General features: G+C 37.4%; 1 protein-coding gene across 1 annotated transcript in view; it reads left to right on the forward strand.

Moving 5' to 3' along the window:
• Positions 1 to 24526, forward strand: part of MALRD1 (MAM and LDL receptor class A domain containing 1) — a 956759-nt gene that overhangs the window by 773621 nt on the left and 158612 nt on the right. The window contains exon 34 of the mRNA XM_064284901.1: positions 15073 to 15336. Within this exon, the coding sequence (XP_064140971.1) occupies positions 15073 to 15336 (264 nt within the window). The remainder of the gene's footprint in view (positions 1 to 15072; positions 15337 to 24526) is intronic.

Consider the following 24526-nt stretch of genomic DNA (forward strand, 5'->3'; position numbering starts at 1 on the left):
TGATATGTTGTTGAATTCTATTAATTAGAATTTTGTCAAGGATTTTTGCATCTAAGTTCATGAGGGATATAGGTCTGTAATTTTTCTTTTTTGTGGTGTCTTTACCTCATTTTGGTATCAGGGCTATGCTGGATTGATAGAATGAGTGTGGGAGTATTCCATCCTTTTCTTTGCTCTGAAATACCTTTAGTAATAGTGATGCTCACTCTTCTCTGAAAGTTTGGTAGAACTCTTCAGTGAAGCTGTCCAGGCTAGAGCTTTATTTTTTTGGGAGTTTTTTTAATTACCTTTTCAATCTCTTCTTTTGTTTTAGGTTTATTTAGTTGTTCTACCTCTGTTTGTGTTAGTTTAGGTAGGTAGTGTGTTTCTAGAAATTCATCCACTTCTATGTTTTCAAATTTGTTAGAGTACCATTTTTCATAGTAATCTGATATGATTCTTTTAATTTCAGATGGATCTGTTGGAATATCGCCCATCTCGTTTCTTATTCGGGTTATTTGCTTCCTCTCCTGTTTTTCTTTTGTCAGTTTGGCCAATGGCTTATCAATTTTGTTAATTTTTTCAAAGAACCAGCTTTTACTCTTGTTAACTCCTCATTGTTTTTCTCTTCTCTATTTCATTTAATTCTGCTCTAATTTTTATTATTTACTTTCTTCTGGTTCCTGAGGATTTCTTTTGTTGCTTTTTATTTGTTCAAGTTGTAGGGATAATTCTTTGGTTTTGGCCATTTTTTTTTTTTTTTTTTGGTATGTGTGCATTTATTGATATAAATTCATCTCTGAGCACTGCTTTAGCTATGTCTCATTGGTTCTGATAGGAAGTGTTTTTATTCTCATTGGATTCTTGAATTCTTTTATCCCATCCTTAATGTCTTCTACAACCCAATTGTTTTTGAGCAGGGCATTGTTCAGTTTCCAAGTGTTTGATTTCTTTTCCCTGCTTTTTCTTTTATTGATTTCCACTTTTAGGGCCTAATGGTCAGAGAAGATGCTTTGTAATATTTCGATATTTTGAATTCTGCTAAGGATTCCTTTATAACCTAATATGTGGTCTATTCTAGAGAATGTTCCATGTGCACTAGAAAAAAAAGTATACTTGGTTGCTGTTGGGTCGAGTGTTCTGCATAGGTTTATGAGGTCAAGTTAGTTGATTTAGATCTTCCATGTCTTTACTGAGCTTCTTTCTGGATGTTCTGTCCTACACCAATAGTGGTGCATCGAAGTCTCCTACTGTAACTGTGGAGCTGTCAGTCTCTCTTTTCAATGCTGTTATAGTTTTTTAATGTATCTTGCAGCCTTGTCTTTGGGTGCATAAATATTTAATATGGTTATATCCTCCTGGTATATTGTCCCTTTAATCATTATATAGTGTCCTTCCTTTATCCTTTATGGTGGATTTAACTTTAAAGTCTGTTTTATCAGAAATTAATACTATGACTCCTGCTCTTTTTTGATTGTTGTTTGCTTGATTTTTTTTTTTTCCATCCTTTGAGTTTTAGTTTGTTTGTGTCTCTGAGTCTAAGCTGTGTCTCTTTTAGGCAGCATATAGACAAATGTGTTTTTTTATCCATTCTGTCACTCTCTGTCTCTTTATTGGTGTATTTAGTCCATTTACATTCAGCAAAATTATAGATAGGTATGAGTTTAGTGCTATCATTTTGATGTCTTTTTTTGTGCGTTGTTGACAGTTTCTTTTTTCCACTTAATTTTTTGTGCTGAGTAGTTTATATATTGTCTTTTCCTTTTATTCATTGTTGTTGTTTTTTCTGCTGAGTATTTTTTTCTTGTATTTTATTTTGATGAGTAGGATTATTAGTCTCCTTTGTGATTACCTTAATATTTACCTCTATTTTTCTAAGTTTAAGCCTAACTTTTATTTCTTTATATTACCTTGTCTTCCTCTCCGTATGAAAGATCTATGACTACATTTCTTAGTCCCTCTTTATTGTTTTAATGTTGTCTTCTTTTGCATAATGACATCGCCATTTCCCTGTTTTGAGCATTTTTTATCTAGATTTATTTTTGTGATTTCCCTATCTAGGTTGACATCTGATTGCTCTGTCCTGTTTTCTAGTCTTGGGTTGACATCTGATATTATTGATTTTCTAACCAGGGAACTCCCTTTAGTATTTCTTGTAGTTTGGGTTTGGTTTTTACAAATTCCCTAAACCTCTCTTTACCTGGAAATGTCCTAATTTTGCCTTCATATTTGAGAGACAGTTTTGCTGGGTATATGATTCTTGTCTGGCAATCTTTTTCCTTCAATTCTTTATATAAGTCATCCCACTGCCTTCTAGCCTGCATGATTTCTGCTGAATAGTCCAAGCTTATTCTTATTGACTCCTCTTTGTAGGTGACTTTTCGTTTATCCCTAGACACTCTTAAAATTCTCTCTTTATCTTTGGTATTGGCAAGTTTGATTATAATATGTCTTGGTGACTTTCTTTTAAGATCTACCTTATGTGGAGTTCGATGAGCATCTTGGATAGATATCTTCTCATCTTTCACGATATCAGGGAAGTTTTCTGCCAACAAATCTTCAGCGATTCTCTCTGTACTTTCTGTTAACCCTCCTGTTCTGGTACTCCAATTACTTGTAGGTTATTTCTCTTGATAGAGTCCCACATGATTCTTAGGGTTTCTTCACTTTCTTTTAAATTCTTTTATCTGATTTTCTTCAAATATATTGGTGCCAAATGTTTTATCTTTAGTCTCACCAATTCTGCCTTCCACTTCCTCAATTCTGCTCCTCTGACTTTCTATTGAGTTCTCTAATTCTGTAAGTTTATTGTTAATCTTCTGAATTTCTGATTGCTGTCTTTCTATGAATTCTTTCAGCTTATTAAGTTTTTCATTATATTCATGAATAACCTTTTTAATTTCTTCAACTGCTTTGTCTGTGTGTTCCTTGGCTTGTTCTGCATATTGCCTGATCTCCTTCCTGATGTCTTGAAGGGTTCTGTATATTTTCTTTTGTATTCTGCATCTGGTAATTCCAGGAAGGCACCTTCATCCAGTAGATCCCTTGATTCTTTGTTTTGAGTGCTTTTTGAAGCGATCATGGTCTGCTCCTTTATGTAATTTGATGTTGACTGTCATCTCCAAGCCATCTATAAGTTATTGTATTGGTTTATTTTATGTTTGCTTACTCTATCTTAGCTTCTTGCTCTGTTTTGTTTTGATATGCCCAAATAGGTTGCTTGAGTGAGCTACCTTGATTATTTTCACCTTTGAAGCTCTAAATTCCTGTCATCAGATGGCTAGAGCTCTTATCAGGCATATTAGCCTAGAAGTCCATTCACTTTTCTTGTATGGATTCAGCTCGGGTGTCCAGGCAGTTGGTCATCATGTGTGTGATACAGGCTCTGTCCTACAGTCTTGGAGGGGCAGGGGTGATTGGTGTAGGTACAGGTATCTGGTTGCAACAGGTGGTCATGCTCTGAGCAAGACAGGGGGCTGACAACCATCCCCCAGGTGTCTGTGAGGAAAGCACATCACTGTTCCCTAGAGCACACAGGTGACTGAGTTCTGCAGATGGACATGGGCACCCAGTGCTTTTTGTTGTAAGGACCGGGAGGTACCAGTTATCCTTGGACCCCTTTTGGGGGTGGCTGGATGACATAAGTGGAGCCATCAGTTCTTAGGCCGCTGATGTGGGTAGGTGAGGACCCTGTTTAATAGGCGAAGCGATGTCAAGCATCAAACATCAAACACCCACCTCTCCACCACACTGAAAAAGGCCCTTGTTGGCAGAGTGAAACAGTTGCAGTTTGTCAACAAGGGCCAGTTCTCCTGGAATAGGCTCACACAGGTCCGTGCAGAGGGGAAATGTATTCAAAGTCCACAGACTGCTTATGCCTGGACAGGAGCAGCTTCTGTCCTGAGCTCCCCAGGTTAGTGGAGCTGGTAAATTATCTTTTCCCACAATTGTGAATTTATTCCTTTTCCCAGGCTGTGAGAATGGCTCAGGATGCTCAGCAGAACCTATCTCAGGCCCAGGGGAATTGACAGCCATTGAAGCTGGCTTGGGGGCTGGAAGCACATTAAAATATATGCAAGTACTTAGTTTTTGCCGAGAGCACTGTTTTTGTCTGGTTCCGGACATGTGAGTAGGCTGTGTGGCTGGCTGCTTCCTGAGGAAACTGTGGCTGAACACTACCACCAGCCCACCTTGGTTCCCCCCTGGAATGGTGCCTGAGGGTTCTCTGTGATTCATGTCCAGCAACTCCTGTGCACATCTGAACCATCTCTCTCTCCCCCTGCCACTCAGTCCATTTTCTAACTTCGCCTTTGATGTTCAGGGCTCAGTCATTTCCCTGGGTTTTTTTTTTTTTTTTTGGTCTTTGATATAAGAGGGATCACCAGAAGCATCTGACTACTCTGCCATCTTTGTCCCACCCCCAGGAAATATATTCTTGACTTTCAAGTCTGTAGCCTCTGTATGTTCTAGGGGAGAGAGAGGACTCTGATAATAGGGTAATCACCCCCTCACCACAACTTCACGTTTTCTTTTGCTTACATTGTCCATCATCCACTACCCAGCCTTTGTTCTCTAACATTTCTACCACTAGAGAATAGCTTCCTGGTTTCAAATAACCTGTATTTATACATAAATGCATGTATGTATATTCATATACCTTTTTTCCCATTTTTGTCGGTTCTCTCCTGTTTTTATTTTAGCCTTTGCCTTGACTACCAGCCAAAATCAAACTCTTTGCTGTCAAATCAATTCCAACTCATAGCGACCCTATAGGACAGAGTAGAACTGCCCTATAGGGTTTCCAAGAAGCAGCTGATGGATTCGAACTGCTTTCCATTCAGTTGGCAGCTCAGCTCTTAATCACTGTGCCACCAGTGTTAGCTATTCACTTTAATAATTATCATTTCCTATTTGTCATTTATTCTCAGATACTTACCAGCTTCCACATTGGATCCAACTTCTGGATACTTAGGTTCCTTCACTTCAGTCTTTTCTGCAGGCTTCTGACTCTTTTCTCACTCATAGTCTTCAGGCAAGCCAAATGAACGCCTCTGACTCCTCATATACTCCTTGTGTTCCATAGACTTCTCTGTGTTTGCCAGAATGCTCCTATTCCTTTTAGTCAAAATAGAATTCATATTTCATCTTTCCAAGAATATTTAACCTATTAGATATATTTTAAATGAAATAAGGTCAAAATGATTCTCTTATGATTCCCCATAGAGATGACTAATTTTTAAATCAATAAAGAAATGAACATTTTATAATTTGTGGAGAATCCTTATGAAAATATAAACAATATTTTAATTCAAAATAACCTCAAACCAAGATTTCTTATGAATTATAGTTTTAAAAATTGAATCTTCTTTCCCTCCATAGCTTTTTGTGATATTTTTTAATGTTGTTAATGAATATACCTCCTAGAGACAAGAAATTACCAATTTATAGCTGATGGATTGTGTTCTACAACAAGCATTTTACCATCTATGTCAAGTGTGACAGTATTTGGCAACAGCCTAATTGCTGCTCTTTAAAACTGAAGTTGCTTGTGCATTTTTTTTTCCTTTCAAAGAAAACAATCATTTTTGCTTTTACTAAACATATTAATCATAAAAGTAAAAACCCATTAGATTATCTTTGGTCACTTCAGGTTTTTACTAAACTTATATGAAATTCATGAAAATGTTTCATTGAATTTCACCATAAACGATCAGTATAAAATAATTTTTATTGCTATAAGCTAAGGTATTTTAACTGCAGTTCAAACATAAATGAACAGAGAAACTCAACATCCTGTGGGAAGACAAAGAAACATCCATAATGTCAGGAACTATAACTATCTGCCAAGCACAAAATGAAGTGGGATGTGGAAATCAAGGCCATGCCTTGGTTACTAGGAATGCTGAAGTTGGCTAAAAATACCAAATCCTAATTTCTTTTATCCCTGGTGGTTTTCTTCTTAAAGATTTTCCTTTTTCCCTTTGTGGGCTGAAGGACCTAGTTCTACCCCAAGTAAGGGAGAAATAACCCTTGGAGCAATTAGTGTGTTTTGGTCTGGGACTTCTAGGACATACCTGAGAATTTGTACCAGAGAGTGGGAGCTGGCCAGACCAGAAAAGACTCACCTGGGAGGCCAGTATTAACTGGCCTCAGGAACCATGATTTAACCTATCAAGCAGGGCTGGCCGACAAAAGCCCAAACCCTAAGACTCAGAGAACTTCCTGTTTGGTAGGAACATCTGCTCTCAGGAGGGTAGTGCATCCCTTGGGACATGGAAGTTCTGCATTGGGAACTCTCCCAGACCTCACCCTGTGTGTCTCTTCATTTGTATCCTTTTGGCTGTAACAAATGTATAGTCATAAGTAGGGTATATTTTCCATGAAGTCTGTAAGTCATTCCAGGGGCAGGGGGAGCCATCAGGTCAGAAAATAAAGGTGAATATGGACTTCTCAGCATGCAGCTGACATCCTGAAGGAGTAGTGAGAAACCAGCCCTGAATTTGTGGTCAGCAGATCTAAAGATTTAGGTGCCATGTGGACCCCCAAACTTGCCATTGGTGTCTCCCTAATAGGGCAGTCTAAAGGAAGATGTCCTTTTAACTTGTGAGCTCTTGGTGGCTAGTGTCAGAGAGAGACTGTGCTGTAGCAATGACTGGTGATGAGAATGGAGAAGTGGGGATATGGGGACTGGATCAATCTCCACATTTTGCGGATTGGATTCATGCTGGTTCTTACCACGCACCCCTCCTAAAATCTTGTAGAAAATTAAAGGGCAGGTTTATTCTTTTACATTTAAATGAATTGTTTGCAAAAGTTCTTGTTGTAAAATCCCAGGAACTTTCTGAAATAACTGGTAAAAACCCATAGGATCCCTATAAATAAATAATAACTTCATTTATTAAATTATAGATTTGTAATCAAGTACACTGGAAACATTATTTTTAAGTGCTTTACAGTTTCTACTATGCTGATCTACCCGGCCTTTGTTTTTTAGTTTATTAAATCAATATAAATAGTAAATTAGTTAATATGGCCTTTAGTTCATCCACTTTGGTTATCTAACTCCATATTAATTATTAAGGCAAGTAAAATTACTAATTAAACCATTAATGTATTATTTAACATGTATTTATTTATTTAAATACGTATTGACCGCATGCCTACTGCCATTAAGTTTGTTAGGCATTGAGATGTCATTGCATTCCCAAAGGAGGTTAAAATTTCTTCAGCTGTGACTTGGAGTGTCCAAACTGTGAAATCACAGCTTTGGGCAGAAAATGAGTAAAGACCTGTTGAAGGTGCTGTTGTAGTGATGGAATTGCAATTTCTGAATGGCACTAGTATAACTTTGATGTTGGGATTTTCTGTTGGATTCAGAATCACTTTTCTCTAACTTTCACACTAATCTCTTATACTCTACAGCAATATTTTCTAACTTATTTTCTCCTGAACACACATGATGACTGTGGTTCATGCGTTTATCACACTATTTGTACAACACAGCCAAAAGCAGCAGTGGCCTGTGTACAAGTTCTGGGCAATAGCTGCAAATCCACACGGTTTTTCCCTACTCCAGAAAGTATATTTGATGGGATGCAGGCAAGTGAGTATACCTTTATCATTGGTGTAGTATTGTTGATCCTAACACACTTGAGATTCATAGTCGTCCATTTGAAAAACACTCCACTAAAGCATATAAACTGAGGCTTCATAGGAGTCCTTTCCTTCTTCTTGCCCCAAACAGCAGGTATATATACACAACACTCCTGATCATATGTAATCTGAGAAATACTGACTTAGCTTAACCAACCAAAACAAAACAAACGAAAAAATCTCACACACACATACACACACCCTTAAGCTGGAATTATGACGTCAAATAAATCTACACTTTTTTGGAATGTCTTTCTTTCCTCCTTCCCTCTGTCACCATCATCCACATTTGTGCATGCCTGCCTGCGTTCTTTTCTTCCTTTCATTTTTTCATCCTTTCTGTTTTAACTATACTCTTTGGGGTACGAAAGATGACACTGTCAGCTCAGAATGTGTTGCTGAAATTTGCTTTCCTCAAGTTTTGCACAGAGCGTACTACACTCTCCCACAGAGTACATCTCTGTTGTAATGAGTCAAAATGTATATTTCCAAGGTGGCTAACTAGGGTTGGGACTGATCCAGCCCTTTTTCTGTGTGTGCATTTTCTAGCCTTGCACTTCAATTCCATTGGTTTTCAACAACGTGACTAAGTAGTCCACTGGGTACATTAATAAATGAACCAATGTTCTTAACCAATGCACGCTACATTTATCAAGGTATCATGCATTTTAAATGTTAGATCCCTGCATTTTAAAAGGGAATTGGAGAAATTAGAACAGCAACTTCAAGAGAAATTGATCAAACATAAGTTGCAAGGCTAGAATATAAGTTCTAAGAGATGTTGGTGCTGAGGGTGTTCAAGTTCTAAAAAGAGAAAAGTTAATACTGTTCTTTTTTTATGGAGTTATATGAGAAAGATTTTAGGTAACTCTGTGGTTGACATTCAATAAATATACTGAAATTAAAATTTTAGGAAAACTCTGTTAATTGTGGTCACACTTCTCAAAGAAGGTATGCGGCAGAATGCATTCAAGTCACAAGGTAAACATAATACATTATCCAGGAGTATTATTTTTATCTGAACACCTGGAGGAAGACATTTGTTTAAAGAAATGGATATATTATGTAGTAGAATAAAGAGTTTTGCATTTGGATAAAACAAGAGACTTAAAAGAAATGATGAGCTTATGGAGAACTGCTTCTGGCTAAGATCCTACCTAGATTTTCCTTGAGAGTGCAGATTCATATGTCTCTTGCATCAGAAATACTGCAGTGGAAAATTTGAGAAGCAAATAGTTCAGAGGATTTTTAATTTAAAAGAAGATATGTTTCCACTAGGTGCCCTGGTGGCACAGTGGTTAAGCACTCGGCGGCTAACTGAAAAGTCGTTGATTCAAACTCACCAGCTGCTTTTCAGGAGAAAGATGTGGTAGTCTGCTTCCATAAAAATGTAGAGTCTTGGAAACTCTATGGGGCAGTTCTACTCTGTCCTATTGGGTTACTATGAGTCAGAATTGACTTAATGGGCAATAAGTATATTTAATTTAGATAGGGGGATGGAGACTTAGGTCAGTTTCCCTAGGAAACACACTGAGGCAGAGATTCCCATATAGAGAGAAGCTTTATTTGAAATTCTCTAAGGAACAAACTCTATAAGGGAGTGAAGGAAGCAAGAGTGGGCAGAAGGCAAGGTTGAACTGTGATGCAGTTGCAACAGGGGGCACCAGTAAACCCCGTGGGGAACTCAGGATCTTCACTGACCCTTTATAAATGTCCCAAATTGAGGCACGGTGGCTGGCCTGTCATATCCGCAATTCACTAGCCAATGAATGGGACTGTTTCTGGAACGGTGTGTAATCTTGGAGGGTTCTGCATGAGCTGTCATCTGGTAACACTCCCAGCAGCTGGGAGAATGAGCACCTTGATCTTGAAGGAAGAATCCTTCCAATATCCACAGTGGGCAGTACAGCTCACCAGCTTCCTTGAAATGCAGGGCCTAGAAAAAGTGAGTTCAGAGGATCTTTCCATATAAATGATTATGGACTTCACTAATCGATGAATAGGGCTGTGTCAGGAAGCATGTGTAACTTCTTATGGAATTGCTACCTCCAAATAAAGGAGTTTTAATTTGCATAACTAATATAAGGAAAATATACAAAGGAACACACAAAAAATAAAACATTTTGAATGGTGAGAGCATATGGGTTCTGTGTTTTTCTTGAAATAAAGACAATTACTTCCCTCTAAGGTTTTTCAGAAAAGCTTAGTAAATTACCTAAGTAAGAGGTGTGTTACTAAAGTTGATTCCAGATTTTAATTTTCCTCAGATGCAGAAAGCATATTAAAACTTTTTAATCATTGGTAAGTTCATAAAAATAAAATTTAATGAATATATTACTTTACAAAAAAATTTCCTTAGGAGTCCCTGGGTGGTGAAAACAGTTAATTACTCTACAAATAACTGAAAAATTAGCTATTTGAATCCACACAGGGGTGCCTTGGAAGATAGGCCTGGCTATCTGCTTCTGAAATGTCATAGCCTTGAAAACCCTATGGAGCAGTTATACTCTGCCCACATGGGGATTGCCATGAGTCAGAATTGACTCAACAGCAACTAACAACAACAGTAGTCCTTCCTTAAATGTGAGAGTAATTTAATAAACCACCACTTATCCGTCACTTTGTTATACTATGGTGGCTTGCATGTTGCTGCGATGCTGGAAATTATGCCACCAATGTATCAAATACCAGCAAGGTCACCCATGGTGGAAAGGTTTCAGCAGAGCTTGCAGACTAAAACAGATGAGGAAGAAGGACCTGGCCATCTACCTCTGAAAAAAATTAGTCAATTAAGACCTTATGAATAGCAGCAGAACATTGTCTGATATTGTAAAAATGGCTTGGATGGTGTCTGACTTCCTCCAATCCCAAAATAAGATCAATAGCCCAAGGCTGATTCCTGTGAGGTAGAGGTCAGACATGCCCCCTCTCTCCACCATCTCTGTCAATTCTGACACCAACTATCCCTTCCACAGCAGTCTCCACTGGGTTTGATAATTCATTGCAATGGCCACACAGAATTCATAGACCACACTCACAATTATGGAGTTTATTAGGGAAGTAACAGTTATAATTCAGACTCAAGAACACTCAGGATACAGTTCTTTCATCAGGATAGCCTCTCCCCAGCCGTGCACACACACATTCCTCTCCCTGGCCCTCAGTCTCTGCCCAAAGGCACTTGCTTTTCTCTCTCCATGGGCTGGGAAGCCCACTGTGCCATCTACTGCTGCCAGGTGTCCACTGCTGGGTCTCTCCTGTTGGTCTCTCCTTCTTTGGTGGTAGTGGGCTCTTCCTCTCTGCTCTGAAATTGGCTCTTTTAAAGCAAAGCTGACCAATCCCCTTGTTGGTGGTGGGCTCCCCCTCTCCACTCTGGAAGTGGCTCTTTTAAGGCAAAAATGACCAATCCCCTTGGTAGGCCACAATTACCCTATCACACAGTCACCTGAGTGGGAGTTACAAGCCCATGGCTAGAAAGGCCACACACAAAAGTAATTAATCACACCACGAATATAGCGCCAGAAGATGAGCCTCTCAGGTTGGAAGGCACTCAAAATATGACTGGGGAAGAGTTGCCTCCTCAAAGTAGAGTCAACCTTAATGATTTAGATGGAATAAAGCTTTTGTGACCTTTATTTGCTGATGTGGGATGACTCCAAATGAGAAGAAACAGCTATAAACATCCATTAATAATCAGAACATGAAATGTGGGAAGTATGACTTTAGGAAAATTGGAAGTCATCAAAAATGAAATGGAACACTAATGCTATCCTAGATAGTAGTTAGTTGAAATGGAATATCACACGCAAGTAAAATTTTGCTGAAGATAATTTAAAAATAATTGCAGTGGTACATTGACAGGGAACTGCCAGAAATTCAAGGAGGATTCAGAATAGAATGTGGAATGAGGATATCACTGCTGATGTCAGATGGATCTTGGCTGAAAGCAAAGAATCCCAGAAAGATGTTTACCTGTGATTTATTGACTATGCAAAGGCATTGACTGTGTGGATCATAACAAATTATTGATAACATTGTGAAGAATAGGAATTCTAGAACACTTAGTTGTACTCACGAGGAACCTGTACATAGACCAAGAGGCAGTTGTTTGAACAGAAGGGGATACTGCGTGGTCTAAAGTCAAGAGAAGTGTGTGTCAGAGTTGTATCCTTTCACCATACTTATTCAATCACCATACTATGTTAAGAAGAACGTGGCATCAGGATTAGAAGAAGGTTTATTAACAACCTGTGTTATGTAGATGACATGACCTTGCTTGCTGAAAGCGAAAAGGACTTGAAGCACTTACTGATGAAGATCAAAGACCACAGCCTTCGGTATGGATTACACCTTAACACAGAGGAAACAAAAATCCTCACAACTGGACCAATAAAGCAACATTATGATAAAGAGAAAAAATATTGAACTTTTCAAGGATTTCCTCTTACTTGGATCCACAATAAATGCCCATGGAAGCAGCAGTCATGAAGTCAAACACCATACTGCATTGAGCAAATGTGCCTCAAAAGACCTCCTTAAAGTTTTGAAAAGCAACAATACCACTTTGAGGATTAAGGTGTACCTGACCCAAGCCATAATATTTTCAATCACCTCATATACATGGGAAAGCTGGACAATGAATAAAGAACACCAAAGAAGAATTAATGACTTTGAGTCATGTTGTTGGTGAAGAACATTGAATATATCATGCACTGCCGGAAGAACAAACAAGTCTCTTGGAAAAAGTGCAGCCAGAGTGATCCTTAGAAGCAAGGATGGCGAGACTTCATCTCAGGTACTTTGGACATGTTATCAGAAGGGACCAGTCCCTGGAGGAAGACATTATGCATGGTAAAGTAAAGGATCAGTGAAAAAGAGGAAGACCCTTGTTGAGATGGATTGATACAGTGGCTGCAAGAATGCGCTCAAGCATAGCAACGACCGTGAGGACGGTGCAGAACAAGGCAGTGTTTAGTTCTGTCCTACGTAAGAGTCAACCATGAGTCAGAACCAACTTGACAGCACCTAACAACAGCAACAACAACAATCTAATGAAAATAAATAAGACAAACTGTTTGACAATGGTTAAATGTCCAAAGAGCTATCTATAAGAGCATAAAATTTAAATCCAATTTACTTTCTAAGTTTAAATTTAGAATGTGTATATCAGAACACTGCAATTATATATGCTGCTTCTTCCCTATGATCTGAGTTAGATTAGACATCACACTAAGGTCTCAGGGTCATAAGCTTACCCTCTTCTTCAATTAAACATGCTAATTTCCATGAACACAGACTGCCTAAGTATCACCATACATTCTTAAAATATTATCATTACCAGGCGAGTTGGCGAAAAAGAAGAATCCTCAAATTTCATTTTAAAAATGAATTCGCAACACCAGAGTTATGTATAAAACAGACTATTCCTATATAACCCATAAATAATAGAAATAGTTTAAAAATCTAAAAACAAATAAAACAAACTATTCCTGATCTTGTCTCCACTGCCATCTGAGTCTATTGTCTCCCTTAATATACTGATAAGGTCATCAACTGCTAGAACAGAGGCTATATGTACTATAAGACCTATTCCACTAATAATGCTCCAGAAATTTAGTGCAATCCTATATACTCATTTAAATCCTTCTCTAACCTCAAGGAACATCAGCTCGTCAATATTCTTTGCCCATTTTTCTTTTCTTTCTTTTTTTTTTTTTTTGTGGTGTCTTTACCTGTTTTGGTATCAGCGCTATGCTGGCTTCATAGAATGAGTTTGGGAGTATTCCATCCTTTTCTATGCTCTGAAATACCTTTAGTAGTAGTGGTGTTAACTCTTCTCTGAAAGTTTGGTAGAATTCTTCAGTAGAGCCAGGGCTTTTTGTTGTTGTTGTTTTGGGGAGTTTTTAAATTACCCTTTCAATCTCTTCTTTTGTTACAGGTTTATGCAGTTGTTCTACCTCTTTGTGTTAGTTTAGGTAGGTTGTGTGTTTCTGGAAATTTGTCCATTTCCTTTAGGTTTTCAAATTTGTTGGAGCACAATTATTCATAGTATTCTGTTATGATTTTCTTTTAATCTCAGTTGGGTCTGTTGTGATATCACCCATCTCATTTCTTATTGGGGTTATTTGCTTCCTCTCCTCTTTTTCTTTTGTCAGTTTGGCCAATGGTTTATCAATCTTATCAATCTTTTCAAAGAACCAGCTTTTGGTCTTGTTAACTCTTTCAATTATTTCTCTATTCTCTATTTCATTTAATTCTGCTCTAATTTTTATTTATTATTTGCTTTCTTCTGGTGCCCAAGGTTTTTTTTTTTTTTTTTTTTTTTTGCTGTTCTCTTTATACAAGTTATAGGCTTAATTCTTTGATTTTGGCCCTTTCTTCTTTCTGGATGTGTGCATTTACTGCTGTAAGTTGACCTCTGAGCTCTGCTTTTGCTGTGTCCCAAAGGTTTTTGTAGGATGTGTTTTTATTTTCATTTGATTCTGTGAGTTTCTTTATTCCATCTTTAATTCCTTCTATAATCCAATAGTTTTTTAGCAAGGTGTTGTTCAGCTTCCATGCGTTTGATTTTTTCCCCTTGCTTTTTCTGTTATTGATTTCTACTTTTATGGCTTTAATGGTCAGAAGAGATGTTTTGTAATATTTCAATGTGCCCATGTTTTAAGTTTGACTTGAAGTTATGGTTGGAATGCTTCTCAAAACCTTTGCTGCATGATAGTTTTGAGTAATATTTTATCAAACTAGCATTTTATCTTTGAACACTTGAAATATGTGAGCCTCAGTAGCATCATCTGTAAAATGAGTTGTTTGGGTTTGAAGCATTATCTTCATGATTCTGTCTACCACGGTAATCTTGGATTTAACTATGATTTTTTGTACACTTTAAATATAGTAGCACATGGCCTTTGTGAAGTAATCAAGAGCCAAGAGCAAAGTGCAGCATGACAAAACCATAGCAAACTTCTACTTCTGTGACTCCACCCTGATCAGGGTCTCAGGAGTCAGATCCTCCAAGTAGAAGCCACTAAGAGACAGTAAGCTGATAGATATACTGTTATAACAATAACTCCCTTAAATTCTAAAATTGTGAGTACAGCTCTCCCAAGTTATTAACTTACTCTGCAAACATATCCATGCTTTCTAGGAAAATCTGAAAATTTTAGACCTATGAAGCAAATTTCCTTCCTTAATTTGAAAATGTCAATTTCATGTCAATAATGCCCTTTTTAAGAATGTTGATTCTGAAATTAAGAAATACAACATCATCTCTAATCACTTTTGCATGTTTTGTAGAGTTCGCATTATTCCTACTTGGAAATTAACTTCCTTCAACTGCCAAGATATTTTATGTGTATACAAGAATTTTTTATGATAGTTCAGTGCTGGTCAGAGAGATAACTCTGCTAATGCCATAACAATTTGACTTGCTCTGTTTTTTAGGCCCTGTCACACCACAGCCATCACCTTGTGAAGCTGATCAATTCTCTTGTGTCTACACACTCCAGTGTGTCCCTCTCACGGGGACGTGTAATGGACAGGAAGATTGCGTAGACGGGTCTGATGAAATGGATTGTTCTCTCAGCCCTCCTCCTCAACTCTGTGGTAAAATGGAGTTCCAGTGCTCTGCAAACGAGTGTATCCCGTCCCTCCTGCTGTGTGATGGAGTGCCCGACTGTCACTTTAATGAAGATGAATCCAGCTGCTGTGAGTTATTTTCACTAACTCAGTGTGCCAGGGAAGGAATGCCATTTTGAAATGATAGAGAGAGCTTGACAGATAAAACAAAGTTCTCTATAGTCTTACCACGATCACGTCATCAATAACATACTTTGTTGTTGGTGTTCTATTGTTAAACAAAGTATATAGTCCTTAGCAATTCTGAAAACATTGCTTTTGTAGTCACACTAATCTCTGCTGCATTTACCTGGTTTTCTTTTTCATTTATGTCTGTGTCACTTATATAGGAGATGCCCCTATACATTTGTTATCTTTTTAAACAGATGTTAATGGAAATGGATTGAATAAGTGCCATTATAATTTCTTCCTACCATACATGTTCATGAAGATGGCGCAAGCAAAGATCTGTAGGCAAATACCTATTTTAATGAATGTATGTAGTTAGGATTTGAGCCTGGACAATCACTTAGGTGAATGTCATGTTTTTGAGGGTTCACGGAATAGTCAGTCCTAAGGACATAGGTTTGAATCTCATCCTTACCAGTTACTAACTGTGCAGTCTTGGGAAAGTTATGCAAGTCCTCTTAGTTCTAATTTCATCATCTGTGTAATGATTTCAGTAATACCTATTTTACAGGACTGTGAGGATTAGAGGGAATGCATATTGTATATCCAGCCCTACGTTCAGTATCTCCTATTTTTATCATAACTCATCTAGTCAGAGAAGGAGGAAAAAATGTTAATTGAGAAGAAGTAATTACACTAATCATGGTGGAGTCAAAGCACTACTAACATTTTATTTATTTGATATATCATATCTCATCATACCATATTATTATTGTTTTATATTACACTGTGTTATATTTTTTGGTGAGGACTATGGTGATAGAGTAGTCCTGGTGGCACAGTGGCTAAGAGCTTGGCTGTTCACCAAAAGGACGGCAGTTCGAAGCCACCAGTTACTCCTTGGAAACCCTATGGGGCAGTTCTACTCTGTCCTATAGTGTTGCTATGAGTCAAAATCGACTTGATGGCAATAGGTTTGGGTTTTTTTTTTTTTTTCTTAGTGGTGATAGAGCTCCACGAACTGTATATTAATAACTAGACTTTTTTTTTTTTTTTTTAGTAGTACAAAGCAGTTTGGAATGTGACTGTAAGAGAGAAACACTGAGAGAATTACAAGGCTATTTCAGTACCCTGTTTATTGTGGGCATTCAGAATTATGAAAACTATTGGAAAAGGAGTGAAGACTAATGAAGGAAAAAGGAAACAGTCCGTAGGTGTTTAAAGACTTTAGTCTGAAATCAGTTAAGCTCTTTCTCTGCTTTAAGCTTTGAGATTGATTTCCTACCTCACTGTTATTTTCTACACAAATTTTTTTGTGTGTATGTAACAAAGCCAACTTGTCACATCTCGTAATACTTTTCAGGGAAAAGTAAACAAATGGAGATGAATGAAGAAGAGAAACCCTGCCAAATTACTTATCCCCATCCCTATCAGAGCTCTAATGCAATTTGACTGATAGAAATCATATTAAGATCAATATAGTCATATGATATTTGACTTCATGTAAGAATGCTGTTTAAAGAAAAGCTTAGGAAAGTGCTATATCTTTATACTTTTTGCCATTATTTGGAAAACTAGAGTTTAACTAGATAGTAACATGTGAAGTTTTGCTCCTAAAAGGAACTAAGTGTACATTAGGAGTAGACTGGAGATGTGAGATAATTGCTAATCCATCTCTAAAACTTAATTGAATTATGAGTCTGTTGGATACATTGTGTGAAAATAGACTAGGGGAAAATGTCATACAAAATTACAGAATAAAAACATGCAATGATCACTATTCACCAAACATTTGAAGGCACATTAGTATTTTTCTAGGCTGTCCTAGGCATTTTGTTAACTCACATTCCCTTATTTATTTATTCATAAACCTTCACTAAGAACCTAATTTATGCCACATTATTATACTGGACATTAATGATGCAAATGGATCTGACACTTTTCCAGCTCAGGTGGTAGATACATTACATACTCCTCAAGGAGGCCAGTGAGCAAAAGTTGGGAATAACATGTGATTAGTTCTATTCAGAGATAAACATACAATGTTAAAGAACACACAGGCTACTCCCTAGCTATAGTGGTAGGAAGTCTGTAAACTTTAATAAGAAAAGTGATTGCAGAGCCAAATTTGGAAAGACAAGAGTAATTAGATAAGTGATGTAGAGACCTACTTGACTTGAATGAAAAATGTTCCAGAAATAGTTGTCTGGATGAAGCGTATTTTGTATTCTTAGAATTTAAGGTGAAAACTGCAGTTATAAGTCTAGAGAAATAAGCAGGAGTCAGGTCATAAAGAGTCTTCCCCACCCATTATGCCAGTGCCATCAGCTGTGTTTAAATAGTATATGGAATAGATTGGAGTGACAAAGAGGGAGTAGTTAGAGGGGGTGTTGCTGTTGGAGTATATAGGGATTGATGAGATAATGACATGAGATAAAACTAATTAATAGATTTAAAAGATATTCAGGTGAAAAAGAAGAGAAAGAAATCAGAATGGTGTCCAGGTTTCTGAGTTAGGCAACTGGACAACTAATGTGCCATGTCCTCAATGGGGAAAATAGGAGAACGGGGTCCTAGGGAAGATTATGGCTTCATTTTTAGACATGTCATGTTAGAGTTATCTTTGATACATCCATGTGGAGATGTTTAGAATGTGTTTAGAAGTGGATATCTGGAATGCAAGAGAAAGATAAACCAAGGTATATAAAGATGCATGGCCATCAGCATATTATGATTGAAGCTGTGGATGTAGATGAGATAATATAGAAAAGAAGAAGAATAAGGCAGCAGGCAGAATCCTAAGGGACCTTGAAAACACTGAGAAGACATGATTCTGGATGTAGAAGTTCAACCAAAATAACACAGCAACCATCTGAAGTCAAAAGTAGAAAGTCTTAAGGAACAGAGAGTAGTCACATTTTGGAATGTTCTGAAAGATCAGGTAAGATTAGGCCTAAAAAAATATAGATTTGGAATAGCAAAAATGGTTCTTGGCCATCTTGGAAAAAGGACATTCTATAGAATGATAGAACAGAACTCTGAGGTCAGTGTTTTGAAGAGTGAATGGGAAATGGCAACGAGAGAAATCAATTGTAGATAACTCTTTCAAGAAGTTGGCATGTAGAGTGGAAAGTAGGATAAAAAGAGAGGTTTAGTTGTTTTGGAGAGCCTTGAACATGTTTAAATGTTGATAGGAATAAGAATTCTGAGATGTTTACAATTTTAGGCAGGGAAATCAATAACAATTGATATTTTAAAGACTTTTATTACTCCAGAAATAAATTTCCTAGTGATTGGTATATTTAGAACAAACCTGTAATGAGTTAAATATTTTAAATGAATTTATATTTAATATTGTCTTTCTACTAGAAACATTGATTTTTTATAAATTGAAATGATACTTCTTTAAAAATGTCCCTTATTCCAACTCTGCTAAATGGCTTTTCTCTGTACAAGTTAAAATTTAAAACATATTTCAAAATTTTCTGTTACTTTCAGCTTTAATAGACTTACTGACATTTAAGGAAGGTTTTCTTTTTACAATACTTGTTATCTATACCAATGCTTTGCCAACTGAATTGAGTCTGGCCTATGGCATTTCTTTTATTATTATTTTGAACTATTAATCACTCTTGCATTGTTATCTTTTTTGTTGTTGCTGTATACATTCTAGTACCCCCCTTTTTTTTAAGTTCCTCCCCTGCATGTTCCACTCAAAGTGCTAAGCATAGTATATTACATGTGATAAAAGTTCAATAATATTTATTGGTGTGAACTGATATTATCGCACCCTAGGAAGTTTTGTTCGATGAAGAGTATCACTGCAATTTTTCAGATCCAGTATTTTTAGTTAATAGAAATATATACTCTTAAAAATATCATTTTTAGAACATGGCGCTACAGAGAGAAGCACCAGGCCATCCCGCTGCAGCAAAGACCCAAAAAACTAAGTAAAATAGATACAAACATCAATCCTGGAACCCTAAGTGTCAAATGAAGGGATAAAGGAATTGATCAAGCACCAAATGGGATAAGTAACTGACAGAGAACAGAGAATGAGGACAACTACAAAGTGGAGGTCCCCTACTAACTAATGTGACACAGATTCACCACTTTGGACCTCAGCCACCAAAAATGGTGGACAGGGAGTACAGGAAGGCAACTTCACAGAGCTTCCAACAGGAGACAGAGCACCCAGTAACCAGGGAAACACACTTTCCCACCCCCCTATCCTTCATCCCTCTATGTGGCCTCCACCACATTCTGATGGACCATGGCAGCTCAGCCAGAGAGTCCCCAGCTCACTGTTGCCCAGATCTGCCCTACCCCCGCCAGCTGGCTTCTTCGGTGCCATTTTTTTAAATAGTTTATTTGGCTTTCTTTTTGTTTCTTCTCTTTCCTTTCCTTCCTTTCCTTTCCTGCCCAGCTAGCTCTGTATGCTGTCCCCACCCCTTCTTGATGGGCTGTGCCACACCACTTGGCTAGAGAGCCACCAGCACACAGCTTCCCTGGGTCTGCACCACCCCACCAGTAGATTCCTTCGGTGCCATTTTTTTTTTCTTTTCTTCTCTGTATTTCCTCTCTTCCTTCCTTTCCTTTCCCCCACTCAGCTAGCCCTGTATGCTGTCCACACCCCTTCTTGACAGGCTGTGCCACACCACTTAGCTAGAGAGCCACTGGCACATGGCATCCCTGCATCCAAGCCAACACATTGACAGGCTTCCTCAGTGCCATTTTTTGTTTGTTTCTTCTCTCTCTCTCCCTCCCTTCCTTTCCTTTCTTCTGCCCAGCTAGCCTCATGTGCCATCCCCACCCCTTTTTGACGGGCTATGCCACTCCATTTGGCTAGAGACCCATCAGCACATGGCATCCCTGGGTCTGCTCCACCCCCACCAACAGGCTCCTTCAGTGCCATTTTTTTATCTTCTCAGTTTTCTTCTCTCTCGGCCTTTCTTCCATTCCTTTCTCTCACCCACCTAGCCCCATGCCCCACCCCCCTTCTCAATGGGCTGTGCTGTACCACTCGGCTAGAAAGCCTCTGGCACATGGCCTTCCTGGGTCTGCACCACCCCCACAGGCCAGCTCTTTCAGTGCCATATTTTTTATTTTTCTTTATCTTTCCCCTTCTCCCTTTTTCTTCTCCCTCTCACCTAGGCCCCACACTGCTCTGCACCTTCCTGATGGGCTATGCCGCACTGCCTGGTGAGAGAGATGTCAGCTCACTACTACCCCAATTCTGCCCCCACAACCAACATATGGCTCCCTCAGCACCATATTTATTTTTGTTACTGTTGTGGGTTTTTTTTTTTTTTTTTTTTTAGCCAGATACCAAACCTAGGTAACAAACTCTCAAGGGTAAAACAAACTAAAATATTTACAAAAGGGAACCAAAGAGGTTAATATGTAAAAGATAACAACATCAGAACAATAAAAAAGGGAATAAACAGTATATGTATAAAACTTTCAAATGGAGAGGAAGTCAAGGTGCTATCAAGTAATATAAGACTAGCTCAAACTTAGGAAGATAGGGGTAAATTTCAAGGTAAACACAAAAAAGTTCACAAACCCACTTATCAACATAAAGAAGAAAAATAAAGTCTCGGTAAACACAAAGTACACAAAAATGAAAGAAATTAAAAAACAAATCCGCAAACAAAAGGAGTTCAGCAAATGAGAATAAGAGAACCAAAGACAACATTAGCACCATAAAAAAAAAAGCACTACAAAATGACAGCAATAAACTTAAACCTATCGATAATCACAGTGAACATGAATGGTTTAAATGCACCCATAAGAGACAGAGAGTGACAGAATGGATTCTTTTTTAAAAAAAGACCCTCTAATATGCTGTCTACAAGAGACACACCTTAGGAGCAAAGGCATAACTGTATTAAAAATCAAAGGATGGGAAAAAATATATCAAGCAAATGGTAACCAAAAAAGAGCAGTGGTGGCAATGCAAATCTCAGACAAGATAGACTTGAAAATAAAATCCATCACAAAAGACAAGGAAGGATATTATATAATGTTAAAAGGGACACTCCACCATGAGGACATAACCATAATAAATATCTACACATCCAGTGACAGGGCTCCAATATGTATGAAACAAACTCTAACAGCACTGAAAAGAGAAATCAACAGTCTCACAATAATAACAGGAGATTTCAACATACCACTCTCAGTAAAGGACAGAATATCTAGAAAGAAACTCAGCAAAGACGTAGGAGGTCTAAAGGCCATGATCAACTGGCTTGACCTCATGGACGTATACAGAACACTGTACCCAACAGCCGCAAAGCACACATCCTTTTCCAATGCACATGTAATGTTCTCCAGAATAGACTACATCTTAGACCACAAAACAACCTTCAACAAAATCCAAAACACTGAGATAATGCAAAGCATCTTCTCTGATCACAATGCCATAAGAATAGAAAATAATAACAGGAAGAGCAAGGGAAAAAATTAATTACATGGAAACTGAATAGCACCTTGCTTAAAAACCACAGGGTAATAGAAAAAAATCAAAGATGGAATCAAAAAAATCCTAGAATCAAACAAGAATGAAAACACATCATATCAAAACCTTTGGGACACAGCAAAGGCAGTGCTCAGAGGTCAACTTACAGCAGTAGATGCATACAGCAAAAAAGAAGACAGGGACAAAATCAAAACATTAGCTACACAACTCAAACAAAAAGAAAGAGAACAGTAAAAGAAGCCCACAGCCACCAGAAGAAAGGAAATAATAAAGATCAGAGCAGAAATAAATGAACTAGAGAATAGAAAAACAATAGAATCAACAAAACCAAAACCTGGTTCTTTGAAAGGATCAACACTGGCCAAACTGACAAAAGAAAAACAGGAGAAGATCCAAATAACTCAAATAAGAAATGAAATGGGGGACATTACAACAGACCCAACTGAAATAAAAGTGATCATAACAGAGTACTATGAAAAACTATACTCCAACAAATTTGAAAACCTAGAGGAAATGGACAAATTTCAAGAAATGCACTACCTACCTAAACTAAAACCAAGGCTGAAAATCTGAACAGACCCATAACAAAAGAAGAGATTGAAGAGGTAATAAAAAAAACTCCCCAAAAAAGTAAATGCCTGACCCAGATGGCTTCACTGGAGAATTCTACCAAATATTAAGAGAAGGCTTACATCAGTACTATTCAAGCTATTTCAGAGCCCAGAAAAAGAAGGAATATTTCAAAATTCGTTCTATGAAACCAGCATAACCCTGATACTAAAACCAGGCAATGATATCACAAAAAAGGAAAATTACAGACCAGTGTCTCTCATGAATATAGATGCAAATATTCTCAATAAAATTCTAGCCAATGGAATTCAGCATCATATAAAAATAATAATAATAATACACCACAACCAAGTGGGATTCATACCAGGTATGCAAAGATGGTTCAACATTAGAAAATCAATCAACTTAATCCACCACGTAAATAAAAGAATCCCATGATTTTCAATAGATGCAGAAAAGGCATTCAGCAAAGACCAGCACCTATTCCTGATAAAAACTCTCAATAAAATAAGTGTAGAAGTGAAATTCCTCAATGTAATAAAGGGCATCTATACAAAGCCAACAGCCAACATAATTTTCATCAGAGAGAAGCTGAAAACCTTTCCCCTGAGAAAATGAACAAGACAAGGATGCTCTTTATCACCACTTGTGTTTAAGATTATGCTGGAAGTCCTAGCTAGAGCAATAAGGCAAGAAAAAGAAGTAAAGGATATCCAAGTTGGTAATGAAGAAGTAAAACAGCCCCTATTTGTGGATGATATGATACTATACACAGAAAACCCAAAAGACTCCATGAGAAAACTACTGGAACTAATAGAAAGATTCAGTAGAGTAAGAGGATACAAGGTAAACAAAAAAATCAGTTGGATTCCTATATACCAATAAAGACAACCATGAAAAGGAAATCAAGGAAAGCAACATCATTTATCGTATCCCCTAAAAAACTAAAATATTTAGGAATAAATCTAATCAGGGATTTAAAAGACCGATACAAAGCAAACTACAAAACACTAATTCGAGAAAACAAAAGAGACCTACATAAATAGAAAAACACCCTACTCTTTTTTCATGAATAGGTAGACTCAACATTGTGAAAACGTGAATTCTACCCAAAGCAGTCTACAAATATAATGCAATCCCTATTCAGATACCATCAGCATTCTTTAACGAAGTGGAAAAACCCAACGTTAACTTTATATGGAAAGGAAAGAGGCCCTGGATAAGTAGAGCACTACTGAGAAGAAGAATACACTCGGAGGACTTGCAGTACCTGACCTCAGACCCTACTATACAACTACAGTAGTCAAAATAGCCTGGTACTGGTAGGAGGACAGACACATTTACCAATGGAACGGAATCAAGAACCCAGATGTAAATCAATCCATCTGTGGTCATCTGATCTACGGCAAAGGCCCAAAGTCCATTAAATGGGGAAAAGAGTCTTTTCAACAAATGGTGCTGGCAAAACTGAATGTCCATCTGCAAAAAAAAAAAAAAGAAAGAAAATGAAACAGGACCCATACCTCCCACCATACACAAAAACTAATTCAAAATGGATCAAAACTTAAATATAAAACTAAAAACAATAAAGATCATAGGGAAAAAATAGGGTCAATGCTAGAGACCCTAATACATGGCATAAATAGGATATAACCATAACTAGCAGTATACAAACACCAGAAGATAAGCTAGATAACTGGGATCTTTTAAAAATTAAACACTTAGGCTCATCAAAAGACTTCAACAAAAAAGTAAAAAGGGAACCTACAAAGTGGAAAAAAAGTTTTGGCTCTGACAAGTCCAATAAATGTCTAATCTCAAAAATCTACAGCAAAATCCAACACCTTTACAACAACAAAATAAAAAACAAATAATTCATTAAAAAAATGGTCAAAGTATATGGACAGATACTTCAACAAAGATATTCAAGTGGGTAACAGACAAATGAGGAAATGCTTGTACTCACTAGCCATTGGAGAAATCGAATCTAAACTACAATGAGATACCATCTCACCCTGACATTACTGGCACAAATCACCTTGACATTACTGGCACAAATCAAAAAAACAACAGAAAATAACAAATGTTGGAGAGGCT

This window comes from Loxodonta africana, chromosome 4 (genome assembly GCF_030014295.1).
Source record: "Loxodonta africana isolate mLoxAfr1 chromosome 4, mLoxAfr1.hap2, whole genome shotgun sequence".
In the NCBI taxonomy this organism is placed as follows: domain Eukaryota; kingdom Metazoa; phylum Chordata; class Mammalia; order Proboscidea; family Elephantidae; genus Loxodonta; species Loxodonta africana.